A 14,908-nucleotide genomic window follows, 5' to 3' on the forward strand; every position below is an offset into this window, starting at 1 on the left:
AACATTGATCTATTGTGATGGTCTGAAGAGGACGTATTGATTGGTTCCTTGTCAGTCTTATAATCTGGCCAATTTGGCGCCTGTTCACTTTACCTGATGAAGCTTTTATGTCGAAAGCGAAACGCTTCCCAAATAAAAACTACCAAGCTCTTTGGAAACGAATAGCTGTCGTTAGGGTTCTTGCCTATTGTCAAGTTGTTCAAATGATTGCTTCTTTAGATACTGTACTTCTGAAGCCTCAAGAAAAATCTATTACTCCGGTCTTGAAAAACAGACGGCTCTTCTATCAACAAACGTTAGCTTAATATTGCTGCAAAGGCTGAGAAATCATAATTTGGCAGACTTCATTGAACCTGTGGAAACATTTGCAGCATGTGTCCTTGCCTACTCGATATTTAATCGACGATTTGCTTATCTAACAGAATATTTCCGGTAACAGCTTCAGCTGTTATACATCGACCACAGTTTTTCTGGAACTGGTTTTGAGGATTTTACTGATAAGCTTGATTTTAATGTAGCCTTTTTTGGTCCCTCACCAGAAGAGGTCGCATTGAGTTGGTTACTGGCACCTAACCAGCAGTAATTTATGCCTACTTAAATTTTGTTAGTAGCTAAAATATTTGGAGCCGTCACTGTTGCGTTTCAAGCTGAATTCCCGACGACACATCGAAACACTGGTAGCCCGGTTGCATTAAGTGACTGTGAGCAAAGTGGCCGCTGATTTATTCACCAAGTATGGTGTACTGGTTTCAATGATTTCATCACTAATAGTGGAGATATCAGTAGTGCCCGCAACCAGCGCCCACGAGTTTACAGGGCCAAAGCCGAAGTAAGCGGAAATTTGAAAGTGGCGGATTAACTCGCGGAAACCGAGCATCACGTACAGCTCACACAAAATGGTTCCAATGTTGTAATTTATCAGTCAAATGAAGCGAGTTGTACCGGATTCATCAATGTAGTGCTAACCACATTGCTTATTAATTATCATGCTTCATTCAGGCAACGGAGACCGGAAAATTTTATTACCTGGATGAATATATACATGAGTCGACTATTGTCCTGGTTTGTGATACTCCCTGAGAGGTAAGCTACCATTCTTGAATTTGCCATAGTTGATCATATAGGACATCTTTGAACTGTCCTGGCCGATTTTCGCAAGGGGGACTAGGCCTCTGTACACCTGGTAGATCCAAACATCCAGTATGGGATGGATGGCCAAATAGTTGCAAAATAACCCAACATATGATCCTCTGAGGAATAGGGCCGTTGTTTGCACTGGTTGCAATGGCGTTCACTGCACTCGTGATTATTTAAGATATTTTGTGGTCAACGTAAAGTTTGAGGCTTAGATCAAAATTAGGTGACTGAACTAAGTTAGTAGATGTTATTGTGTCTAAAAAAACTTGCTTGGGGGTAGATCGTATTTCCAACGTTTTCCGGGTTTATTGTACAAAATCTGTGAATAGAAGCAGATAAAAAATTCAGTGACGCTGAGGAAGAGTTTGAGGACCGGTTTTGGATCAAAATAGGCAGGTACTTTCCGAACCTTTGGTGCGTCATGGAAAAGAAACGTCTGACAAACGTTCCGTAAGATACTCGCAGCCAGGGGAAGATTAGGAGTTGACTGATAAACTGGATCTGATATAGTGAGAGACACGGCTTTCTTGGAAGTAAAAAGCTAAGAAAATTCTTATGCTTGTGAGTGTGTCTGTAGGTTAATTTGTTTGGAATTTGAATAGAATGAAAGGTGGGAGAGCAGAAATAACCACTGATGAGATATTCAGGGTTCCAGACTGATCTCTCAGTCAATGCAGCAGATAAATGACCTATCTTATCATTAAAGTACGTGGCATTGATCCCATCGAGGCCTGTTTTGAGAGCTAAGGTATCAGTTTCCGCACGAAACCATGGAGAAAGTTAGGAATATTACCAACCGAAGCTTGAGCATCATTCGAAGTGGCAGCTTCCAGTATATACGAAGCGAAGAACCGACACATCCCAGTCGGCAAAGGAATAACGTCGGGCAATTTGACGGGACGAAAAAGTGGATGACAGTAACAGGTGATTAGGCAATGATAGGAGAAAGTGAATGACATGGAGAATCTGATAGATGGATAGTTACAAGTAGCTCAGAGGTCGGTCGTGTCGTAATCATCGTCCATGATTCGACCTGAAGGGGAGGGAGTTGGCTGTGGCAAAACATTCACCCCATGGCCTGCTTGATAAGTATACGTTGTTTGAATAAGCCAGTTGCTGCTGATAGGCTGAATTTCCTCATTATGCCTGCCCCAGTGGTGGGGTCTGAATGTATGGTAAGTTCTAAACGGCATTACGCAGACGGAAGGATTGAAGCGGGCTGCATCTGGGCCACATAATTAATAAATAATAACCCTTTTATGCAAGAGTTTAGTGAGGTCAGTCAGAGGAAAAACGGGCGAAACATGTGTAGACCCTGAGCCAACTAACTAAACAGAATCAGTTGTAAAGATGCTAACAGAAGACCGGAGATTAGTGAAAAATCTGCCATAAATAAGACAGATGGGGTGAAACCGGCTAAGAGGTGATGAAATGAGTTTAAACTCTAGGGCGGGAAGCTGAATGCACGAGGCGAGTGAAGTGATTATTCCGTCCGTTATAAAACTCTTCATTTGGCGCAGTGATAAACAGATTACCCAACAAGAAGACATATCTAACCTTATGTCTGACTGATGAGGTGGGTATCCTAGTTGTGTTTGAACAGTACTTTTCCAGTCCCCGTGTAGTCGTTGCTCTTAGAGATTAAAACCGCTAAGTGTCGAGCGGCTGATCAACAGTGTGATCAAACTGCACTTGAACCGGATAAAGAGCCACTCATTTTCAACAACGAAATTCATATCACGTGGTCATTTGTTGACTGACTGTTCAAATGACTGTTCAAATAAGTTAAGAAGGTTTTTCAGCTTTTAGGCATGGATTAAATTCATTTACAGGACAACACCTTGAATGGGAGATATCCGGACTTCATACAATCGGATAATTAATCTCGTACATACCAAAAGATAGAGGCGCTGGACCCAAACTTTGCTCGAATAAGGTCATCCTTCGCTCTACCGAGATTTGGACCTTGGTCGTCTGACATGGAGGGAGTGTTATCCCTACACACTTCTTCCCCGCGAACAACATCACGTTTATTATGACTGGTAACCTAGCTGATCAGCAGCTCAGACAATATGCATGAGTCTAACTACTCAACAACTAAACCGAAATCATGAACGGAGCACTATTGCTTTATCGTGTCCGACAAATGTGAGAAGTGGTACTCCAAGCAAGGAGCGTAATTTGTTAAACCGCATGCAGTTTTCATATATTTGACGATGTTGCATTCCCTAGTTGCGGCGTCAAATGCTCACAACCAGTGTATATTTTCTGAACAACCAAATAAGCTAATCTTCCTGAAAACCCAACAGTTCGATTTTCCGCGAAAGTATAGACCGCCAGACTCTTCACTTGAGTCACCGCAGTTGGGTCCCCGTTGGCTGTTGGGACTGCCCGTACAACCACTGCAGTCCACTAGGTATGGTTAGTGAATCAAAATATCAAATCGACAGTGATTACTATGATGGGCCTTTGTCGCAGTTATGGAGTAACTGCCCAAAATTTTCCAACGCGTGTGGAACGGTAAACACAAGAACGTAGTTAATTTGACAAACACCACAATGGAAAAACAAATGGGATTTATATTGAAAGCCAGCTGACATTGGGATCTAAGATAGTATTTTGGAGTTGGGCTGTATACATTGATAGGCTTAAACTCCGTCAGCCTTGGATGGTTTTTTACAGGTAGAATTGGTACAAACTTAGCAACCTTCCCGAACCTAGTATGAGACAGTTTCTGCAAGGGCTTCTATCAGACGAGATAACATTAGTGGACTCCACTGCGTTATGGGGAGTTTGCTTTCCTTGGCCACACTTCCATGTTCTGCTCTCTTGTCTGTCAGGAAACAGGCGTTGCTGCTTCGTGTATTGGTATGTATCTCATTCTACAGTCTAACAAATAACTAAACGGTTTTCTGATCTGTATCGCTCTTGTCTTTTATGCACTGATGCCTAGAGACACTCTGTCGACACATAATACTACAAAGCCTAGTAAATATCCTTATCCGTAAAATCACGTGGATACCAGTGGGACTGAGATCAGTGGCTTTAATTAATCTCAAGTGCATAGGAACATGTGTCCACTGATGGGCACATTGATTCGTCAATCGATTTATCCCAAACTCTAATCATAGGGACAGCTTCTCATGCTTAATATTGACCCATTTTGTTACAGTTCAACTAGAAGAATGTCGCAGACATGAAAGCTACACTTGTCGCTGTACTAAATAATATGACTCTCTCTTTGACTTGAGCAAACCACAAACAAGAGCAGAACAAACAAAATGCCTTCATTCGCTTACTTAGGTTGTGAAATGGCCTCCACTGACAACAGCACAAACAGAAGAACGCGCCATTTTGCCCGGAGGGCTTGATTGATGCACTGCCAAAGAATACGTCCAATGAGATATTTAGATAAACAAAACAATAAAACACCTTCCATCCCATTTTCTCCAGATGTGTATAATTCACTCTTTCTGGAAATCGGAGAAATAAAATTTACTCTTGAAAAGCGTCACTGAAATGTGTGGTAAATTTGAGTTCAAAAGGCAATCGAAGCCTAAAAACTAAATAATCAACCCAGGAAAATACTTTCTTCAAGGACCCAAATTCACGAGCATGTTGTGTTTTCCCCTCTCGAGGAGAGGATCCCGCTCTCAGAATTTTTCTGTCCCTAAATCCCTGACCCAGGTTCGTTTAACATTAAGCGATTTGTTATGAACGTTTTTCACATACCGATCCTTCATTGCTGCCAGTTTCATTTGGCTGAACTTGACTAAGCTGGTAATCTAGTCTTAGATATATACGATTGAAATGCCGCCGTATAAGAGGAAACATCCAACAGAACTAAAACATTTTGAGATGTAACAACCACTCTATATTTTCCTTGTCATGTGGGAAAAATTCTCCGCAGTAGATCATCACGTCTGTCGGTTGTTACCGACTTCAGATGCACAGAAAGAAGGCGAGCTCTGGCAAACATTATATGGGTAGGCCGTGTTGTATTAATCACGGATACACAAAATTACAGGTTATCTAGAAACCGTGTCACACCCACGCAGGAACCATACAAAATGCGACTACAAATGAAATTTCATCGGTTCCTATTAATCATCTTACAAGTGGTTATTTTCTCTCCTCTTCACAACTTGAGCAATTCACCCGCTATTTGAGTTGGTACTTTAATCTCAGTCAAGGATAGCAAATCTGAAAAGTCGAGTTTATTTTCACAAAACGACGATTTCGGCTTGTCTTGTGCTTTGGGTGCGATCAAGTTAGAATAGAACACTATCTTCCTAAAACACTGAAATGCACCGCTTTCAACCGTATTTGTAATCGGATCCATTCAGTGAACCCACTGAAGACCATCAAGAACCCATTACGTATAACATAAGACAGGGCATACGCTAGTAGCGAGACACGCTCTTATAATACACACGCGCCAAATCAGTGTTGTACCAACTGATCTCGTACGGACGCTAGCCCAACGTCACCAATTCACGCTTCTCAACCTGTTATGTGATTTACACAGCCAGTTGCTATCACCTGAGTTCGGTAAAATCGTAATAAAGGAAGCCGGAAGACAACCAATTTGTGACTTATTAGAGAAAAAAATTTTCGGACCTGTAATTATTTGTTAGATTTGTGGAGTCTATGTCGGAGGCATGTTCAGATAAAAAGTCTTATCTTGGAGCATTCTGGAATCGTCTAAAGAAGGAAATGCAGGATTACCAACCAAAACTGGTTATATATGTTATGATATGGAGGCCTCACCAAAGTGGGCGTAGTACTAGCTTCTGGTGCACCCAGGTACTTTCACAAATAATCTAAAGTTCTGAAAGAATCACTTCCTTCGTGCTGAGCTTCGCAAGGATGTCACGTGTTTCAACAAACAAGAAGTTCAAGCAAATAAAGTAACCTGATATTCCCGATTTGAAGCGTAGCAGATTCTACATGCGTTCTTGATTCCCAGAGGAAGAGCACGACTGAATAAATTTCACGCAGTCCTGCAAAGTTGCTCAACCTCCATGTACCAGATGAGATAAAATGCTTAGTATCTTCAGTTGGTAGACATATCGTGGGTGGATGCAGAAGTAAAACGAGTTGACAAGATATGTTCTGAAGGACACAGTCATATTGTTCCAGGTGTTGGTGATTGTGGGATTTTGTAGAATGTATACTCATCAGGTTCAAACATGTTCACCTGTTTAGACGTGAAATTCAGATGCATCCAGCGTGTGCTGGTGGAGCAGTAGTAAGACACGTCCGCCTCGCACGTCAGATGTGCAAAGTTCGAAGTCTGACACCGCCGAGGACGATGATGAGCTTTAATTAGAGGGAAACTCGAGTCCAATGCTTCCTCCATTTGGTGCGGACTAATCAAAGTGATTACGCCAGGAGAGGTTCTAAAAATTGCTAAAAACGAGAGGCATATTCGCATTCTACAAACTTATTGTGTGATAAATATATTCCGTCAGGTCAGCAACCGGTTTTAAGATGATGTCTATTGGATGTGTGCTCTGTGAAGAAGAAGCAAACCATAACAGGACATACATGTGCATATGCCGACTTTAGGTACAAATCAGGTAATAGTATTAGACAGTGGTGCTACGCAACTGACCAACACTATTTGGTGTCACACTAGCAAGACCAGGTGCAGTTTTGCAACTAGATAAATATCACGTTATGGAACATGCAGCATTAGTTGACCGTTGTGTTCCCTAAGTTTGTTGATTCTGTGATGGTCCACTTCTTTCTGTTAGCAGGAATCTGAGTACGTTCATCGTAGAATGAAAGCTCAACGAATGACATCTACATACCACGACCAGATAAACGTCTTCGAGATAGAACAACTATCAGGCAAGGCACATAAACTCGTAGCTCCGCCGGATTGTCATCGTCCGTACTTAGTACCCATTGTGACCCGAAAGCATCACAGTAGGACATATAACTGAGGTAATCATAATCTGGTGTCCCAACCATTAGCAGCTTCGTAAGTGCAGTTGGTTTGAAGTCTAGTACTTTTGTAAGTGAACTTGACCAATAAACATGAGTATACAAACTTCATTCTCGCTGGAAAAACTGCGAATTTCCGAAAAGATTAACCTTGCGCTCAGAACAAATTAGATGAGATAATGTAAGCCAGTTTGCTTAAATTTCCCGCGCAAATGAAAGGTAGCACAATAATCCGTCAGAAAGAACATAGAACACCTGACCTTCAGCCAACCCATGCAAGCTGTATTTACTATAGATAATCCGGATCCCCGCAGTCATCCTACAATAACCAAACGGATCAAATCCGGAGCATGCAACAGCTTTTTTAAGTAGCAGAAAATGATTGAAGAGTACATTCGACTCTTACCTGATTTTCTTCAGGACCCTGCCAACCCAATGCCGGATAACATCGAGTACCACCCAGATGTGAGCTTCACTGTCATGGAAAAAACCTAGGGTAGTCCGAGTAGACCTTGATTTCACATCGTCTGGTGGGGATAACGTTTGAATAACCGTGTTCTTTTCTTTTTTGTGAGCAGCTAAAAAAGGCGAGTTGTCCGAGCAACAGGGACTGAGCCATAAACAGCAAGCAATTTTATCACATTAGTATCACATTCACAGTACGAAGATGACAGAACGGGAGAAGTTTTGAACTGTGTTCGTACGAATCCACCAGTTCATTTTCCGTATCACGGACATAGGTCTGAAAAGACCGTAGCAGAAACTAAGTGGACCGATCCATATTGAGCTCTGCCAATATGAGCGGTAATCGTTTTCAGTAAATGCGTGCAAATGTTCTTGCTTCATTCACTTATGCGAACTTTGCCCACGTGAAACAAACACAACCAGGCGGATGAAGGTAGAAAATGACCGTGGAGAAATCAATTCGGGTTAAATTGGTCAACGAGGTAGAATTTCTCCAATTTGGAGAGAATTCGCTGAAAAAGGGAACGGTTTGTTTCGTGGTCACGTTGGTTCTGTCTCCCTCATATTCACTCAATTGCGAATTATCGGAAAGCGTTGCACAGGTAGCTAAATATCAGGTGACTGGTAAGAAAACGAGCTTTTTCTGATACAGTTTGAAGTTTGTATCATCCGAACTATGCGGAATTCTCGAGTGAATCATTTCATATAGTACAGCGCAACTCAAAAATACCAGTACCGAAAAAAGAACTTGGTTTTCACGCGTTCATTTTGGGGCCCAGTGTACTACAGAGATGCTATCATTTAGCTGCGTTGAATTCGCCTAGCGGCTAACGAATCGTATCCATTCTAACTGGTTCGTAGCCTTAACAGAAAGAACCACAGTGAGCGTAGTAACGTTTTGAAAAACATGCACGGCACCCGTCAGGGCTAGCGATGTAAAACAATAGCAAACCAACTGGAAATGATCAATGGGCATGTGGGTGAGTGTGCGGCAAGACATGAGTGTGTATGCGTGAGGCAAGATTTCATAAATTATTTACAGTATCCTTCCTATCAAGCTATTGCCCTCCTATCAGGATAGCACGTGGAAGTGCACGAGTTTTTGCGGTGTAAATTTCCTGTTGTCGCTCAAAGACAAAATAAACATTTATTGCCGAAAAACCTACTAAGTACCCTCTTCCGTACTGCCTGGACTGATTTTGCTGCTTGGAAGATGTGTCAAGGATGTCATCCGGCATGCAGATGTACCGCAATCGACTGAAATAATCGATTATCGGTCATTTTCCCAGAACAATAATTGTGTTAATCGTAATCAGTTTATCGCCCATATTGCTGCAGTCATAGATCAGTAAACAGTGATCTGGCCCGTAAAAGATACACGTCAACAATAAGCCAGTATGGGGCTTATTCACGAGGACAATAAAGCCTGCATATTGAAGGAATATACCTCTTTCGAGTTCACGACCCCACATTCCTGCTTTCATTGCTTTCGGAAAGTCACTTTGAAACTGGTGATAAGTGATCCGTACAGTTATCATGCAAAGAGAGAGGTTTGGGTTTTGACCTGATTATCTAGGTGTGAACTTTACGCACTGTTTAAGGTTATGAAGAGTAATGGCACTAGTTTAGGCTTCAGCGAAATGTGCACTGAGTACTCATCTATTGTGAAAGTAATTACTCTGACACTAGGGGGTCATCGCTTGCTCAGGCGAAACAGTGCCAAAGGAGCCATATGGAGGTCCAATATTTGTACAACGATACTTCATAGTGTGACCAATCGGCAAAGATGTTGACGTGCTTCTTTGGGCAGAGTGGCTACAAAAGAAAGTGTTGCCAATTGGCCAGTAGCATTTAGGTAAACTGGCCGTAACTGAAACTCATGATAGTTCGGTTAGTGCAAGGATTTCAGCTGTGATTGTGGCACACGTAACCTGGCCGTCAAGTATTTTGAAAGTTAATTCCTGGGATGTGTTATCGATTGCTATTGGAACGATTCCAATTTGAAGGATTAATTCACATAATATAGCATCTCCGAACACTTCTATTGAACTGGTGACCTGTTTACAGGCAAATCTTTGTGTGACAGACGTAGTTGTGTTGCCAATGAAATAATCATGACGAATCCTAAGTAAAAGCACACAGACTTGAAAGCTCAGAAGGATGACCTTCCAAATATTGATTTTGCTACGCTGACACGTGGTGCACCCATAAATCGTTGAATGTTAAGTAGCTTTTGCCAGCTACCTGAGATAATGATCGAATTCAAATGTCCTCTACTGGATAGGGTGTAAAAACGGCGAACTGTGCGAATGATTTATTAAGCAGCACGCTTCAACAAGAATGCATGAGGCACGCGTTGACAATAGGGTCCTAGTGTCAAAGTCTGTCGTAGTGCATAAAATAGTTCCAACTTACACGGAAGTTCAATGACCGAATTGAAAAAACGAAAGAGTGCAACCCCTCCAACAGAAGAGAGTTAATATGAGTTTTTCTGGAGAAAGAATAAGATTTTGTAGGAGGTGCCACTAGAAGGCAAAGTAATGCCGGTTGACTTATGGGGTGTTAATCAAGCAGTAGTGCTGCCCAGATAGCAGGGACGCGTAAGCTTAAGGGACCATATAATACTTCCCCTTTAACTGCACTTTAACCTCTCAACACCCATCAGGATCTATTGAGACTCGTTACAGTGAACTTATTTATAGTTGCACCAAGTAGTGCATGATGAGGGCAACAATGTACAACAACCATAAATACGAGTGGAGTAAGCGAAGGAAGCGTGTGGGTTAACGTGAGTCGACTGTAAATATAAGGTAGACAATGGCTTATTTTCACCAAGTCATCAGGATCTTTGAACGATTTGATGAATGTTTATGAATAAATAAAACTTGTGTGGAGTGCCAACAATGCCTCTAAATGATGAGTCTCCAATGCGATAGCTTCATAAGCAGCCCCGAGTTACTGTAGTTCAAAAGACTTCGTTTCAGAGCTTCAAATAAAAAGACAGTACTGAATACTCGCATGAATTTGGTCACTTTCTCTATGATAGAAAATCAACTTTGGAGATAGGAAGGCGAAAAGACGGAAAGTAATGCCATAACTGTGTTTCTTTGGCAAAGCCCCTCGCAATTGTTACAGATATATTATATTTAGTCAAATTGCTAATCCAGATTCACATAATGTTTCTGACAAATTTGAAAGCGCCACTAAAATTCCGTACTTTGGATCGTGCAGAATGACTCTTACATCTGCCCATTGTAGCATTGCATTGCACTTCGTTTTCATCAAGACGTTGAGAAAAGAGACAAGAGAAACCTGAATGTCGACGATTTCAGACTTTGACAATGAATCACTGAATTTATTCTTATAAGCGAAGTAATCAATCGGATTCCCCGTGTGTAGTTATACAGAAAGAGCCATTTCAAACGATTACGCACTAAAATATGGACAACAGTTCACGGTACTCAGTGAGTGACACTGATCATCATGTGCTTGTTAAAAATATCATGTGATCACTAGATTGTAATCAGATGCGATTCTGGATTTGTAGTGACTGTAACGGTGCAAAGGACTCACGCGGCTTCTTACTCAAGATTTAGCTTGAGTTGTTTTTGGCCGTTGAGGCATGAATAATATCTACCGTCAATAACTTGCACGTCTATGTTTACGCAGGCGTCCGTGGTGCCTTCATTTTTAATGGTTCTCTTATATATTGGTCACCCTCCAATCTCTTTGTCTACACTTAATGGATGCCTTCTACAGTTTGCAATTAAGTGTAAAGACTCGAGCCAAACCAAAACATGCAAGAGGGGTTTAGAACAGTCAGAATTCGAATCGAGGATGCCCCTATCTATGCTCTAGCCATCGTTACAAAAAAACCTACTGATGCTGTTCACCTACCGATTTGGGTGACAGATGGCAATCTCAAGAGAAAGATTCTATAATGGTTGATGGGTTATACTGTGCAAAACCCACAGACAACTATACGGGATTTGCATAAATGTTACAAATTAACACACGAACTAACTTCCCTGTTTTGTTTTTCCCTTTTTTTGTCCTGGCTAAATCAAATTTATTTAAACGGGACGCACTCAACGGTGTCAAACTGAACTGTATGGGCATGGCATCAGTATAGCATGATGTGTTTAACCTCGGCACTATGTTTAATTAAAACTAAGTCGCATGGTGGATTCCCTTTCGTAAAACTTTGTTTACTTTACATTGATTCAGCCATCTCTTGCGTGAGGATGTGCCTTCTTCCCTGTCGACCAGTTTTCACTAGTTGGCTCAATCAACGCTACAAATGATACCTGCGAAGTTAAACTTTAGTTTGCATATAGAGAGGATATCAGTGGGAGATCTAAGTAAAGCTCTTGTTTATGATATTCTTCAACATAAGGCGTTTACCTGAGACCGTGGTTTAATTTGGGACGTCTACTTATTTTCCGTGATATGACACCATGTGTAACACTAACGACAGCTTTTCGGTGGCTTGCCATAGTTTCGCTGTTTTGGATCTCGTCAAGTGGGAGATTGCTTTCCTTTATATGAGGTTATGCGTATGATTCGAGCGTGCAAAGGTGGGAACAAATTCGTCGTGTGTAGACTTCTGTGTTTGGGTTATTTTGGTGAAACTGTCGAGGAGTCTGGTGATCATCTTCTGAATATGCGATCACCGAGGCTGTCACTACTTAGTAAATGGTTACATGATCAGCCAATCAAAGTTTAGCTGTGTCGATAGCATTTGAGAATAAGCCATAACATGAACTTTAGTATGGAATGACATCACTTCGTGCAATTCCGCACGGAAGTACGGAAGTCCCACATCCCCAATTTTTCTGTTACTGTGTCTCTTCTTGAGGGTATGTTAAATCACCTTTAACGTGACCTTTTAACAAAAGGTAACTCGCAGCCAGAGTCACGCTTTTTCCCATGAGTCCATCAATAAGGTTCTTCTAAGTCCTCGGGATATTTCTGAACCGGATAAGGGATGCTTCCGATAGTTCAGTCATGTTTATTTACGTCTCATTAACTCATGTTTTGTTCGCAGGAGGATAATAACAGGTTGAGGATCTCCAGCTGTTGGCGTCATCCTAGGGAACTGGACGAACGACTGCTGCAGCTTGCGAGAAGCTACAGTAACGATTGACCACCAACAAAGAAACCGCTTTTACTGCACAGTTACGTGTCCCACGATCAGTCAGCATGTCACTTTACCCTCGGTAAGCCAACCGAAATATACCACGATAACCAACTGGTTGCACTAATGCACTTTCGCAATGCGTGGGTGTCCAGTGAATGGTGTCGCAAGTTCACATTTAAAAAACCATTCTGGAGCTTTTGCCAGCCTACGCTGCTTTATTTCGTCAAGCGAGTCTGATAGACACGTACCTTTTGTGGTGCGTACAGTATATATCACTTCGTGCCTTATTACTGAAGAAGCATCAGGATCTCTTAGTGAAAATTCGAGACAGCGCTGTCCCACCTAAATCACACATTCAGCACCGATTGGAGTAGATTAGGAAGGAAGCACCAGGTCATCGTTGGCACTTTCATCCTGTCAGCTTGAAGTCTCTCAAACTCCGGAAAACTTCGATTAGCGTTACGAGAAAACCGTTTGTTGAATGCAATCAAAACAGTACGAGGTTGTTACGTGTCTGACGTACAAGCTCCGGATGCGGGAAAGGAAAGCAGTTATGTAATAAGGACCGGTTGAGTGAATCGACTGGAAACGAATCAGCGTGACAGCAAATCCGATGAGTTGTTTCGTAAGCGTACGCGGAATATGGCAGCCGCTGTTTCAACATTTGGTCCCTTGGAGTCATGAGGGTTTTATAGGACCTGGTGGTCGTAAAAACTGTGCATTTTTTGCAACGTCAATTGCGCAATCAGTTGAATGCCAAAAATACCATCAATGACTCTTTCTCAGTTGTGAATAACTGTATCCTGATGAACTGAGTAGAAGTGACGCACATATTATAGCGAGAAGTTCGATATACAGATCACTTGTTTATTGCGATCGGACAAAATAGGAGACAAGTCAGTCTAAGTATGAGTGGTATTTCCAAACAATAAGGAGGCGTCCGGTGTGTGTCACTTACGTCCACTAGATCCTATAGTCAGACTTAACTGCCTCATCACTTTCCACTCACTTCCAGCTGAGCAACCCTTGCCATCCATAAGCCTCTCTGACAGAAGCTGACAATGTCCTTGAAAGTCTTACAAGCGGGAAGTTGATGGTCGTCCGTTTGTGATGTTTGCTTACCCCCCTGCGCCTACCACCAACATTTATGACGTCTTGGTTACCTCTTCACGGAGGGCTAAATGCTCGGATGATGTTGTGGTTTTGGGAGATTTAAACGCAAAATTGGGAAGACTTTTGGCATTTGAGGCTCAGATGGTAATTCTGTCTGGATTCAAGAGCATTTGGATTTACGCAATATCCACTTACGAAGTAACCGAATTCGTCTGGCCAAATTGTTTGCAGAGAGCATGCCGACCGCCGACCAAATTGATTGCATCGGCATCAGTTACCGATGATGCGGACCATAAACTGACCGACACCCATTTTAAAACACACGTATGGGCTACGACTATGTGCTCATCCGGAGTCGCTTCTTTTCACTTTCTAGGTCGCGTAGAGACAGGCAACTCCCTTAGCAACTGAAAGGCTAACAAATCCTGAAGTTCGACAAATTTATCAGAACCATCTTCTGGTCTCTCTTCCAAGTGCTCTACCGTCGGAACGAGTTCACCACATCCCTGAACGGTGCTGGGAGTTCCGCCTGTGGTGTAATCCTACCTGGTCTCCTCAGACAGAACAGTGACACGGCATGGATCTCGGAGAAACGCTCCCGCCGGTTCCGGACACACTTCAGCCCGATGTAATACATGACGACTGGAGCTCATCTTCAATGGTGCACGTTTTCAAAAATGAGTCCTGTAGTGGAATCGGTAATCACAGCTTGACTCCAGTCGTAACGAGAATTGCGTTACTTGTCCTTCGTCACCTTACGGTGACCTGTCATGCATTGATTTGAGAATAGTAAAAGGGGTTTCAGCCCGGAAGTGGTCGCATTGACCAAACCTCCCAACTCCACCAGGAGCTAGAACAACGTCATACGTATAAGTGACCCAGAATATCTCCTCAATCCCCTAACGCATTTGACTGAGTTGCCTGGTCTTCTATCCCTAACTTGCTTGCCAAGTTGAAATCACCTCGGAAGTTTATTGCTATAATATGCCCTTTGAATTCTGAAATTTGTTGGCATGTGAGAATATGCCGCGAGTTCTCTAATAGTTTCTGTACAAGAATCAGTGTCTGATAAGCATGCCTACTGTATCCATTTCTATTCAG

At 42.2% G+C, this 14,908-nt stretch overlaps 1 protein-coding gene across 1 annotated transcript; it reads left to right on the top strand.

The window, feature by feature from the left end:
• Nucleotides 1–3,213: 3,213 nt before the first annotated feature.
• T265_13866 (hypothetical protein) lies at nucleotides 3,214–14,378 on the top strand (the record flags this gene model as incomplete). The annotated part of the gene is given in 5 exon segments (XM_009170909.1): nucleotides 3,214–3,313; nucleotides 3,470–3,657; nucleotides 7,510–7,554; nucleotides 13,778–14,188; nucleotides 14,193–14,378. Coding segments are annotated over 5 exon segments (930 nt in total).
• Between the last annotated feature and the right edge of the window lie 530 nt (nucleotides 14,379–14,908).

The sequence above is a fragment of the Opisthorchis viverrini genome (genome assembly GCF_000715545.1).
Source record: "Opisthorchis viverrini unplaced genomic scaffold opera_v5_114, whole genome shotgun sequence".
NCBI lineage: Eukaryota > Metazoa > Platyhelminthes > Trematoda > Opisthorchiida > Opisthorchiidae > Opisthorchis > Opisthorchis viverrini.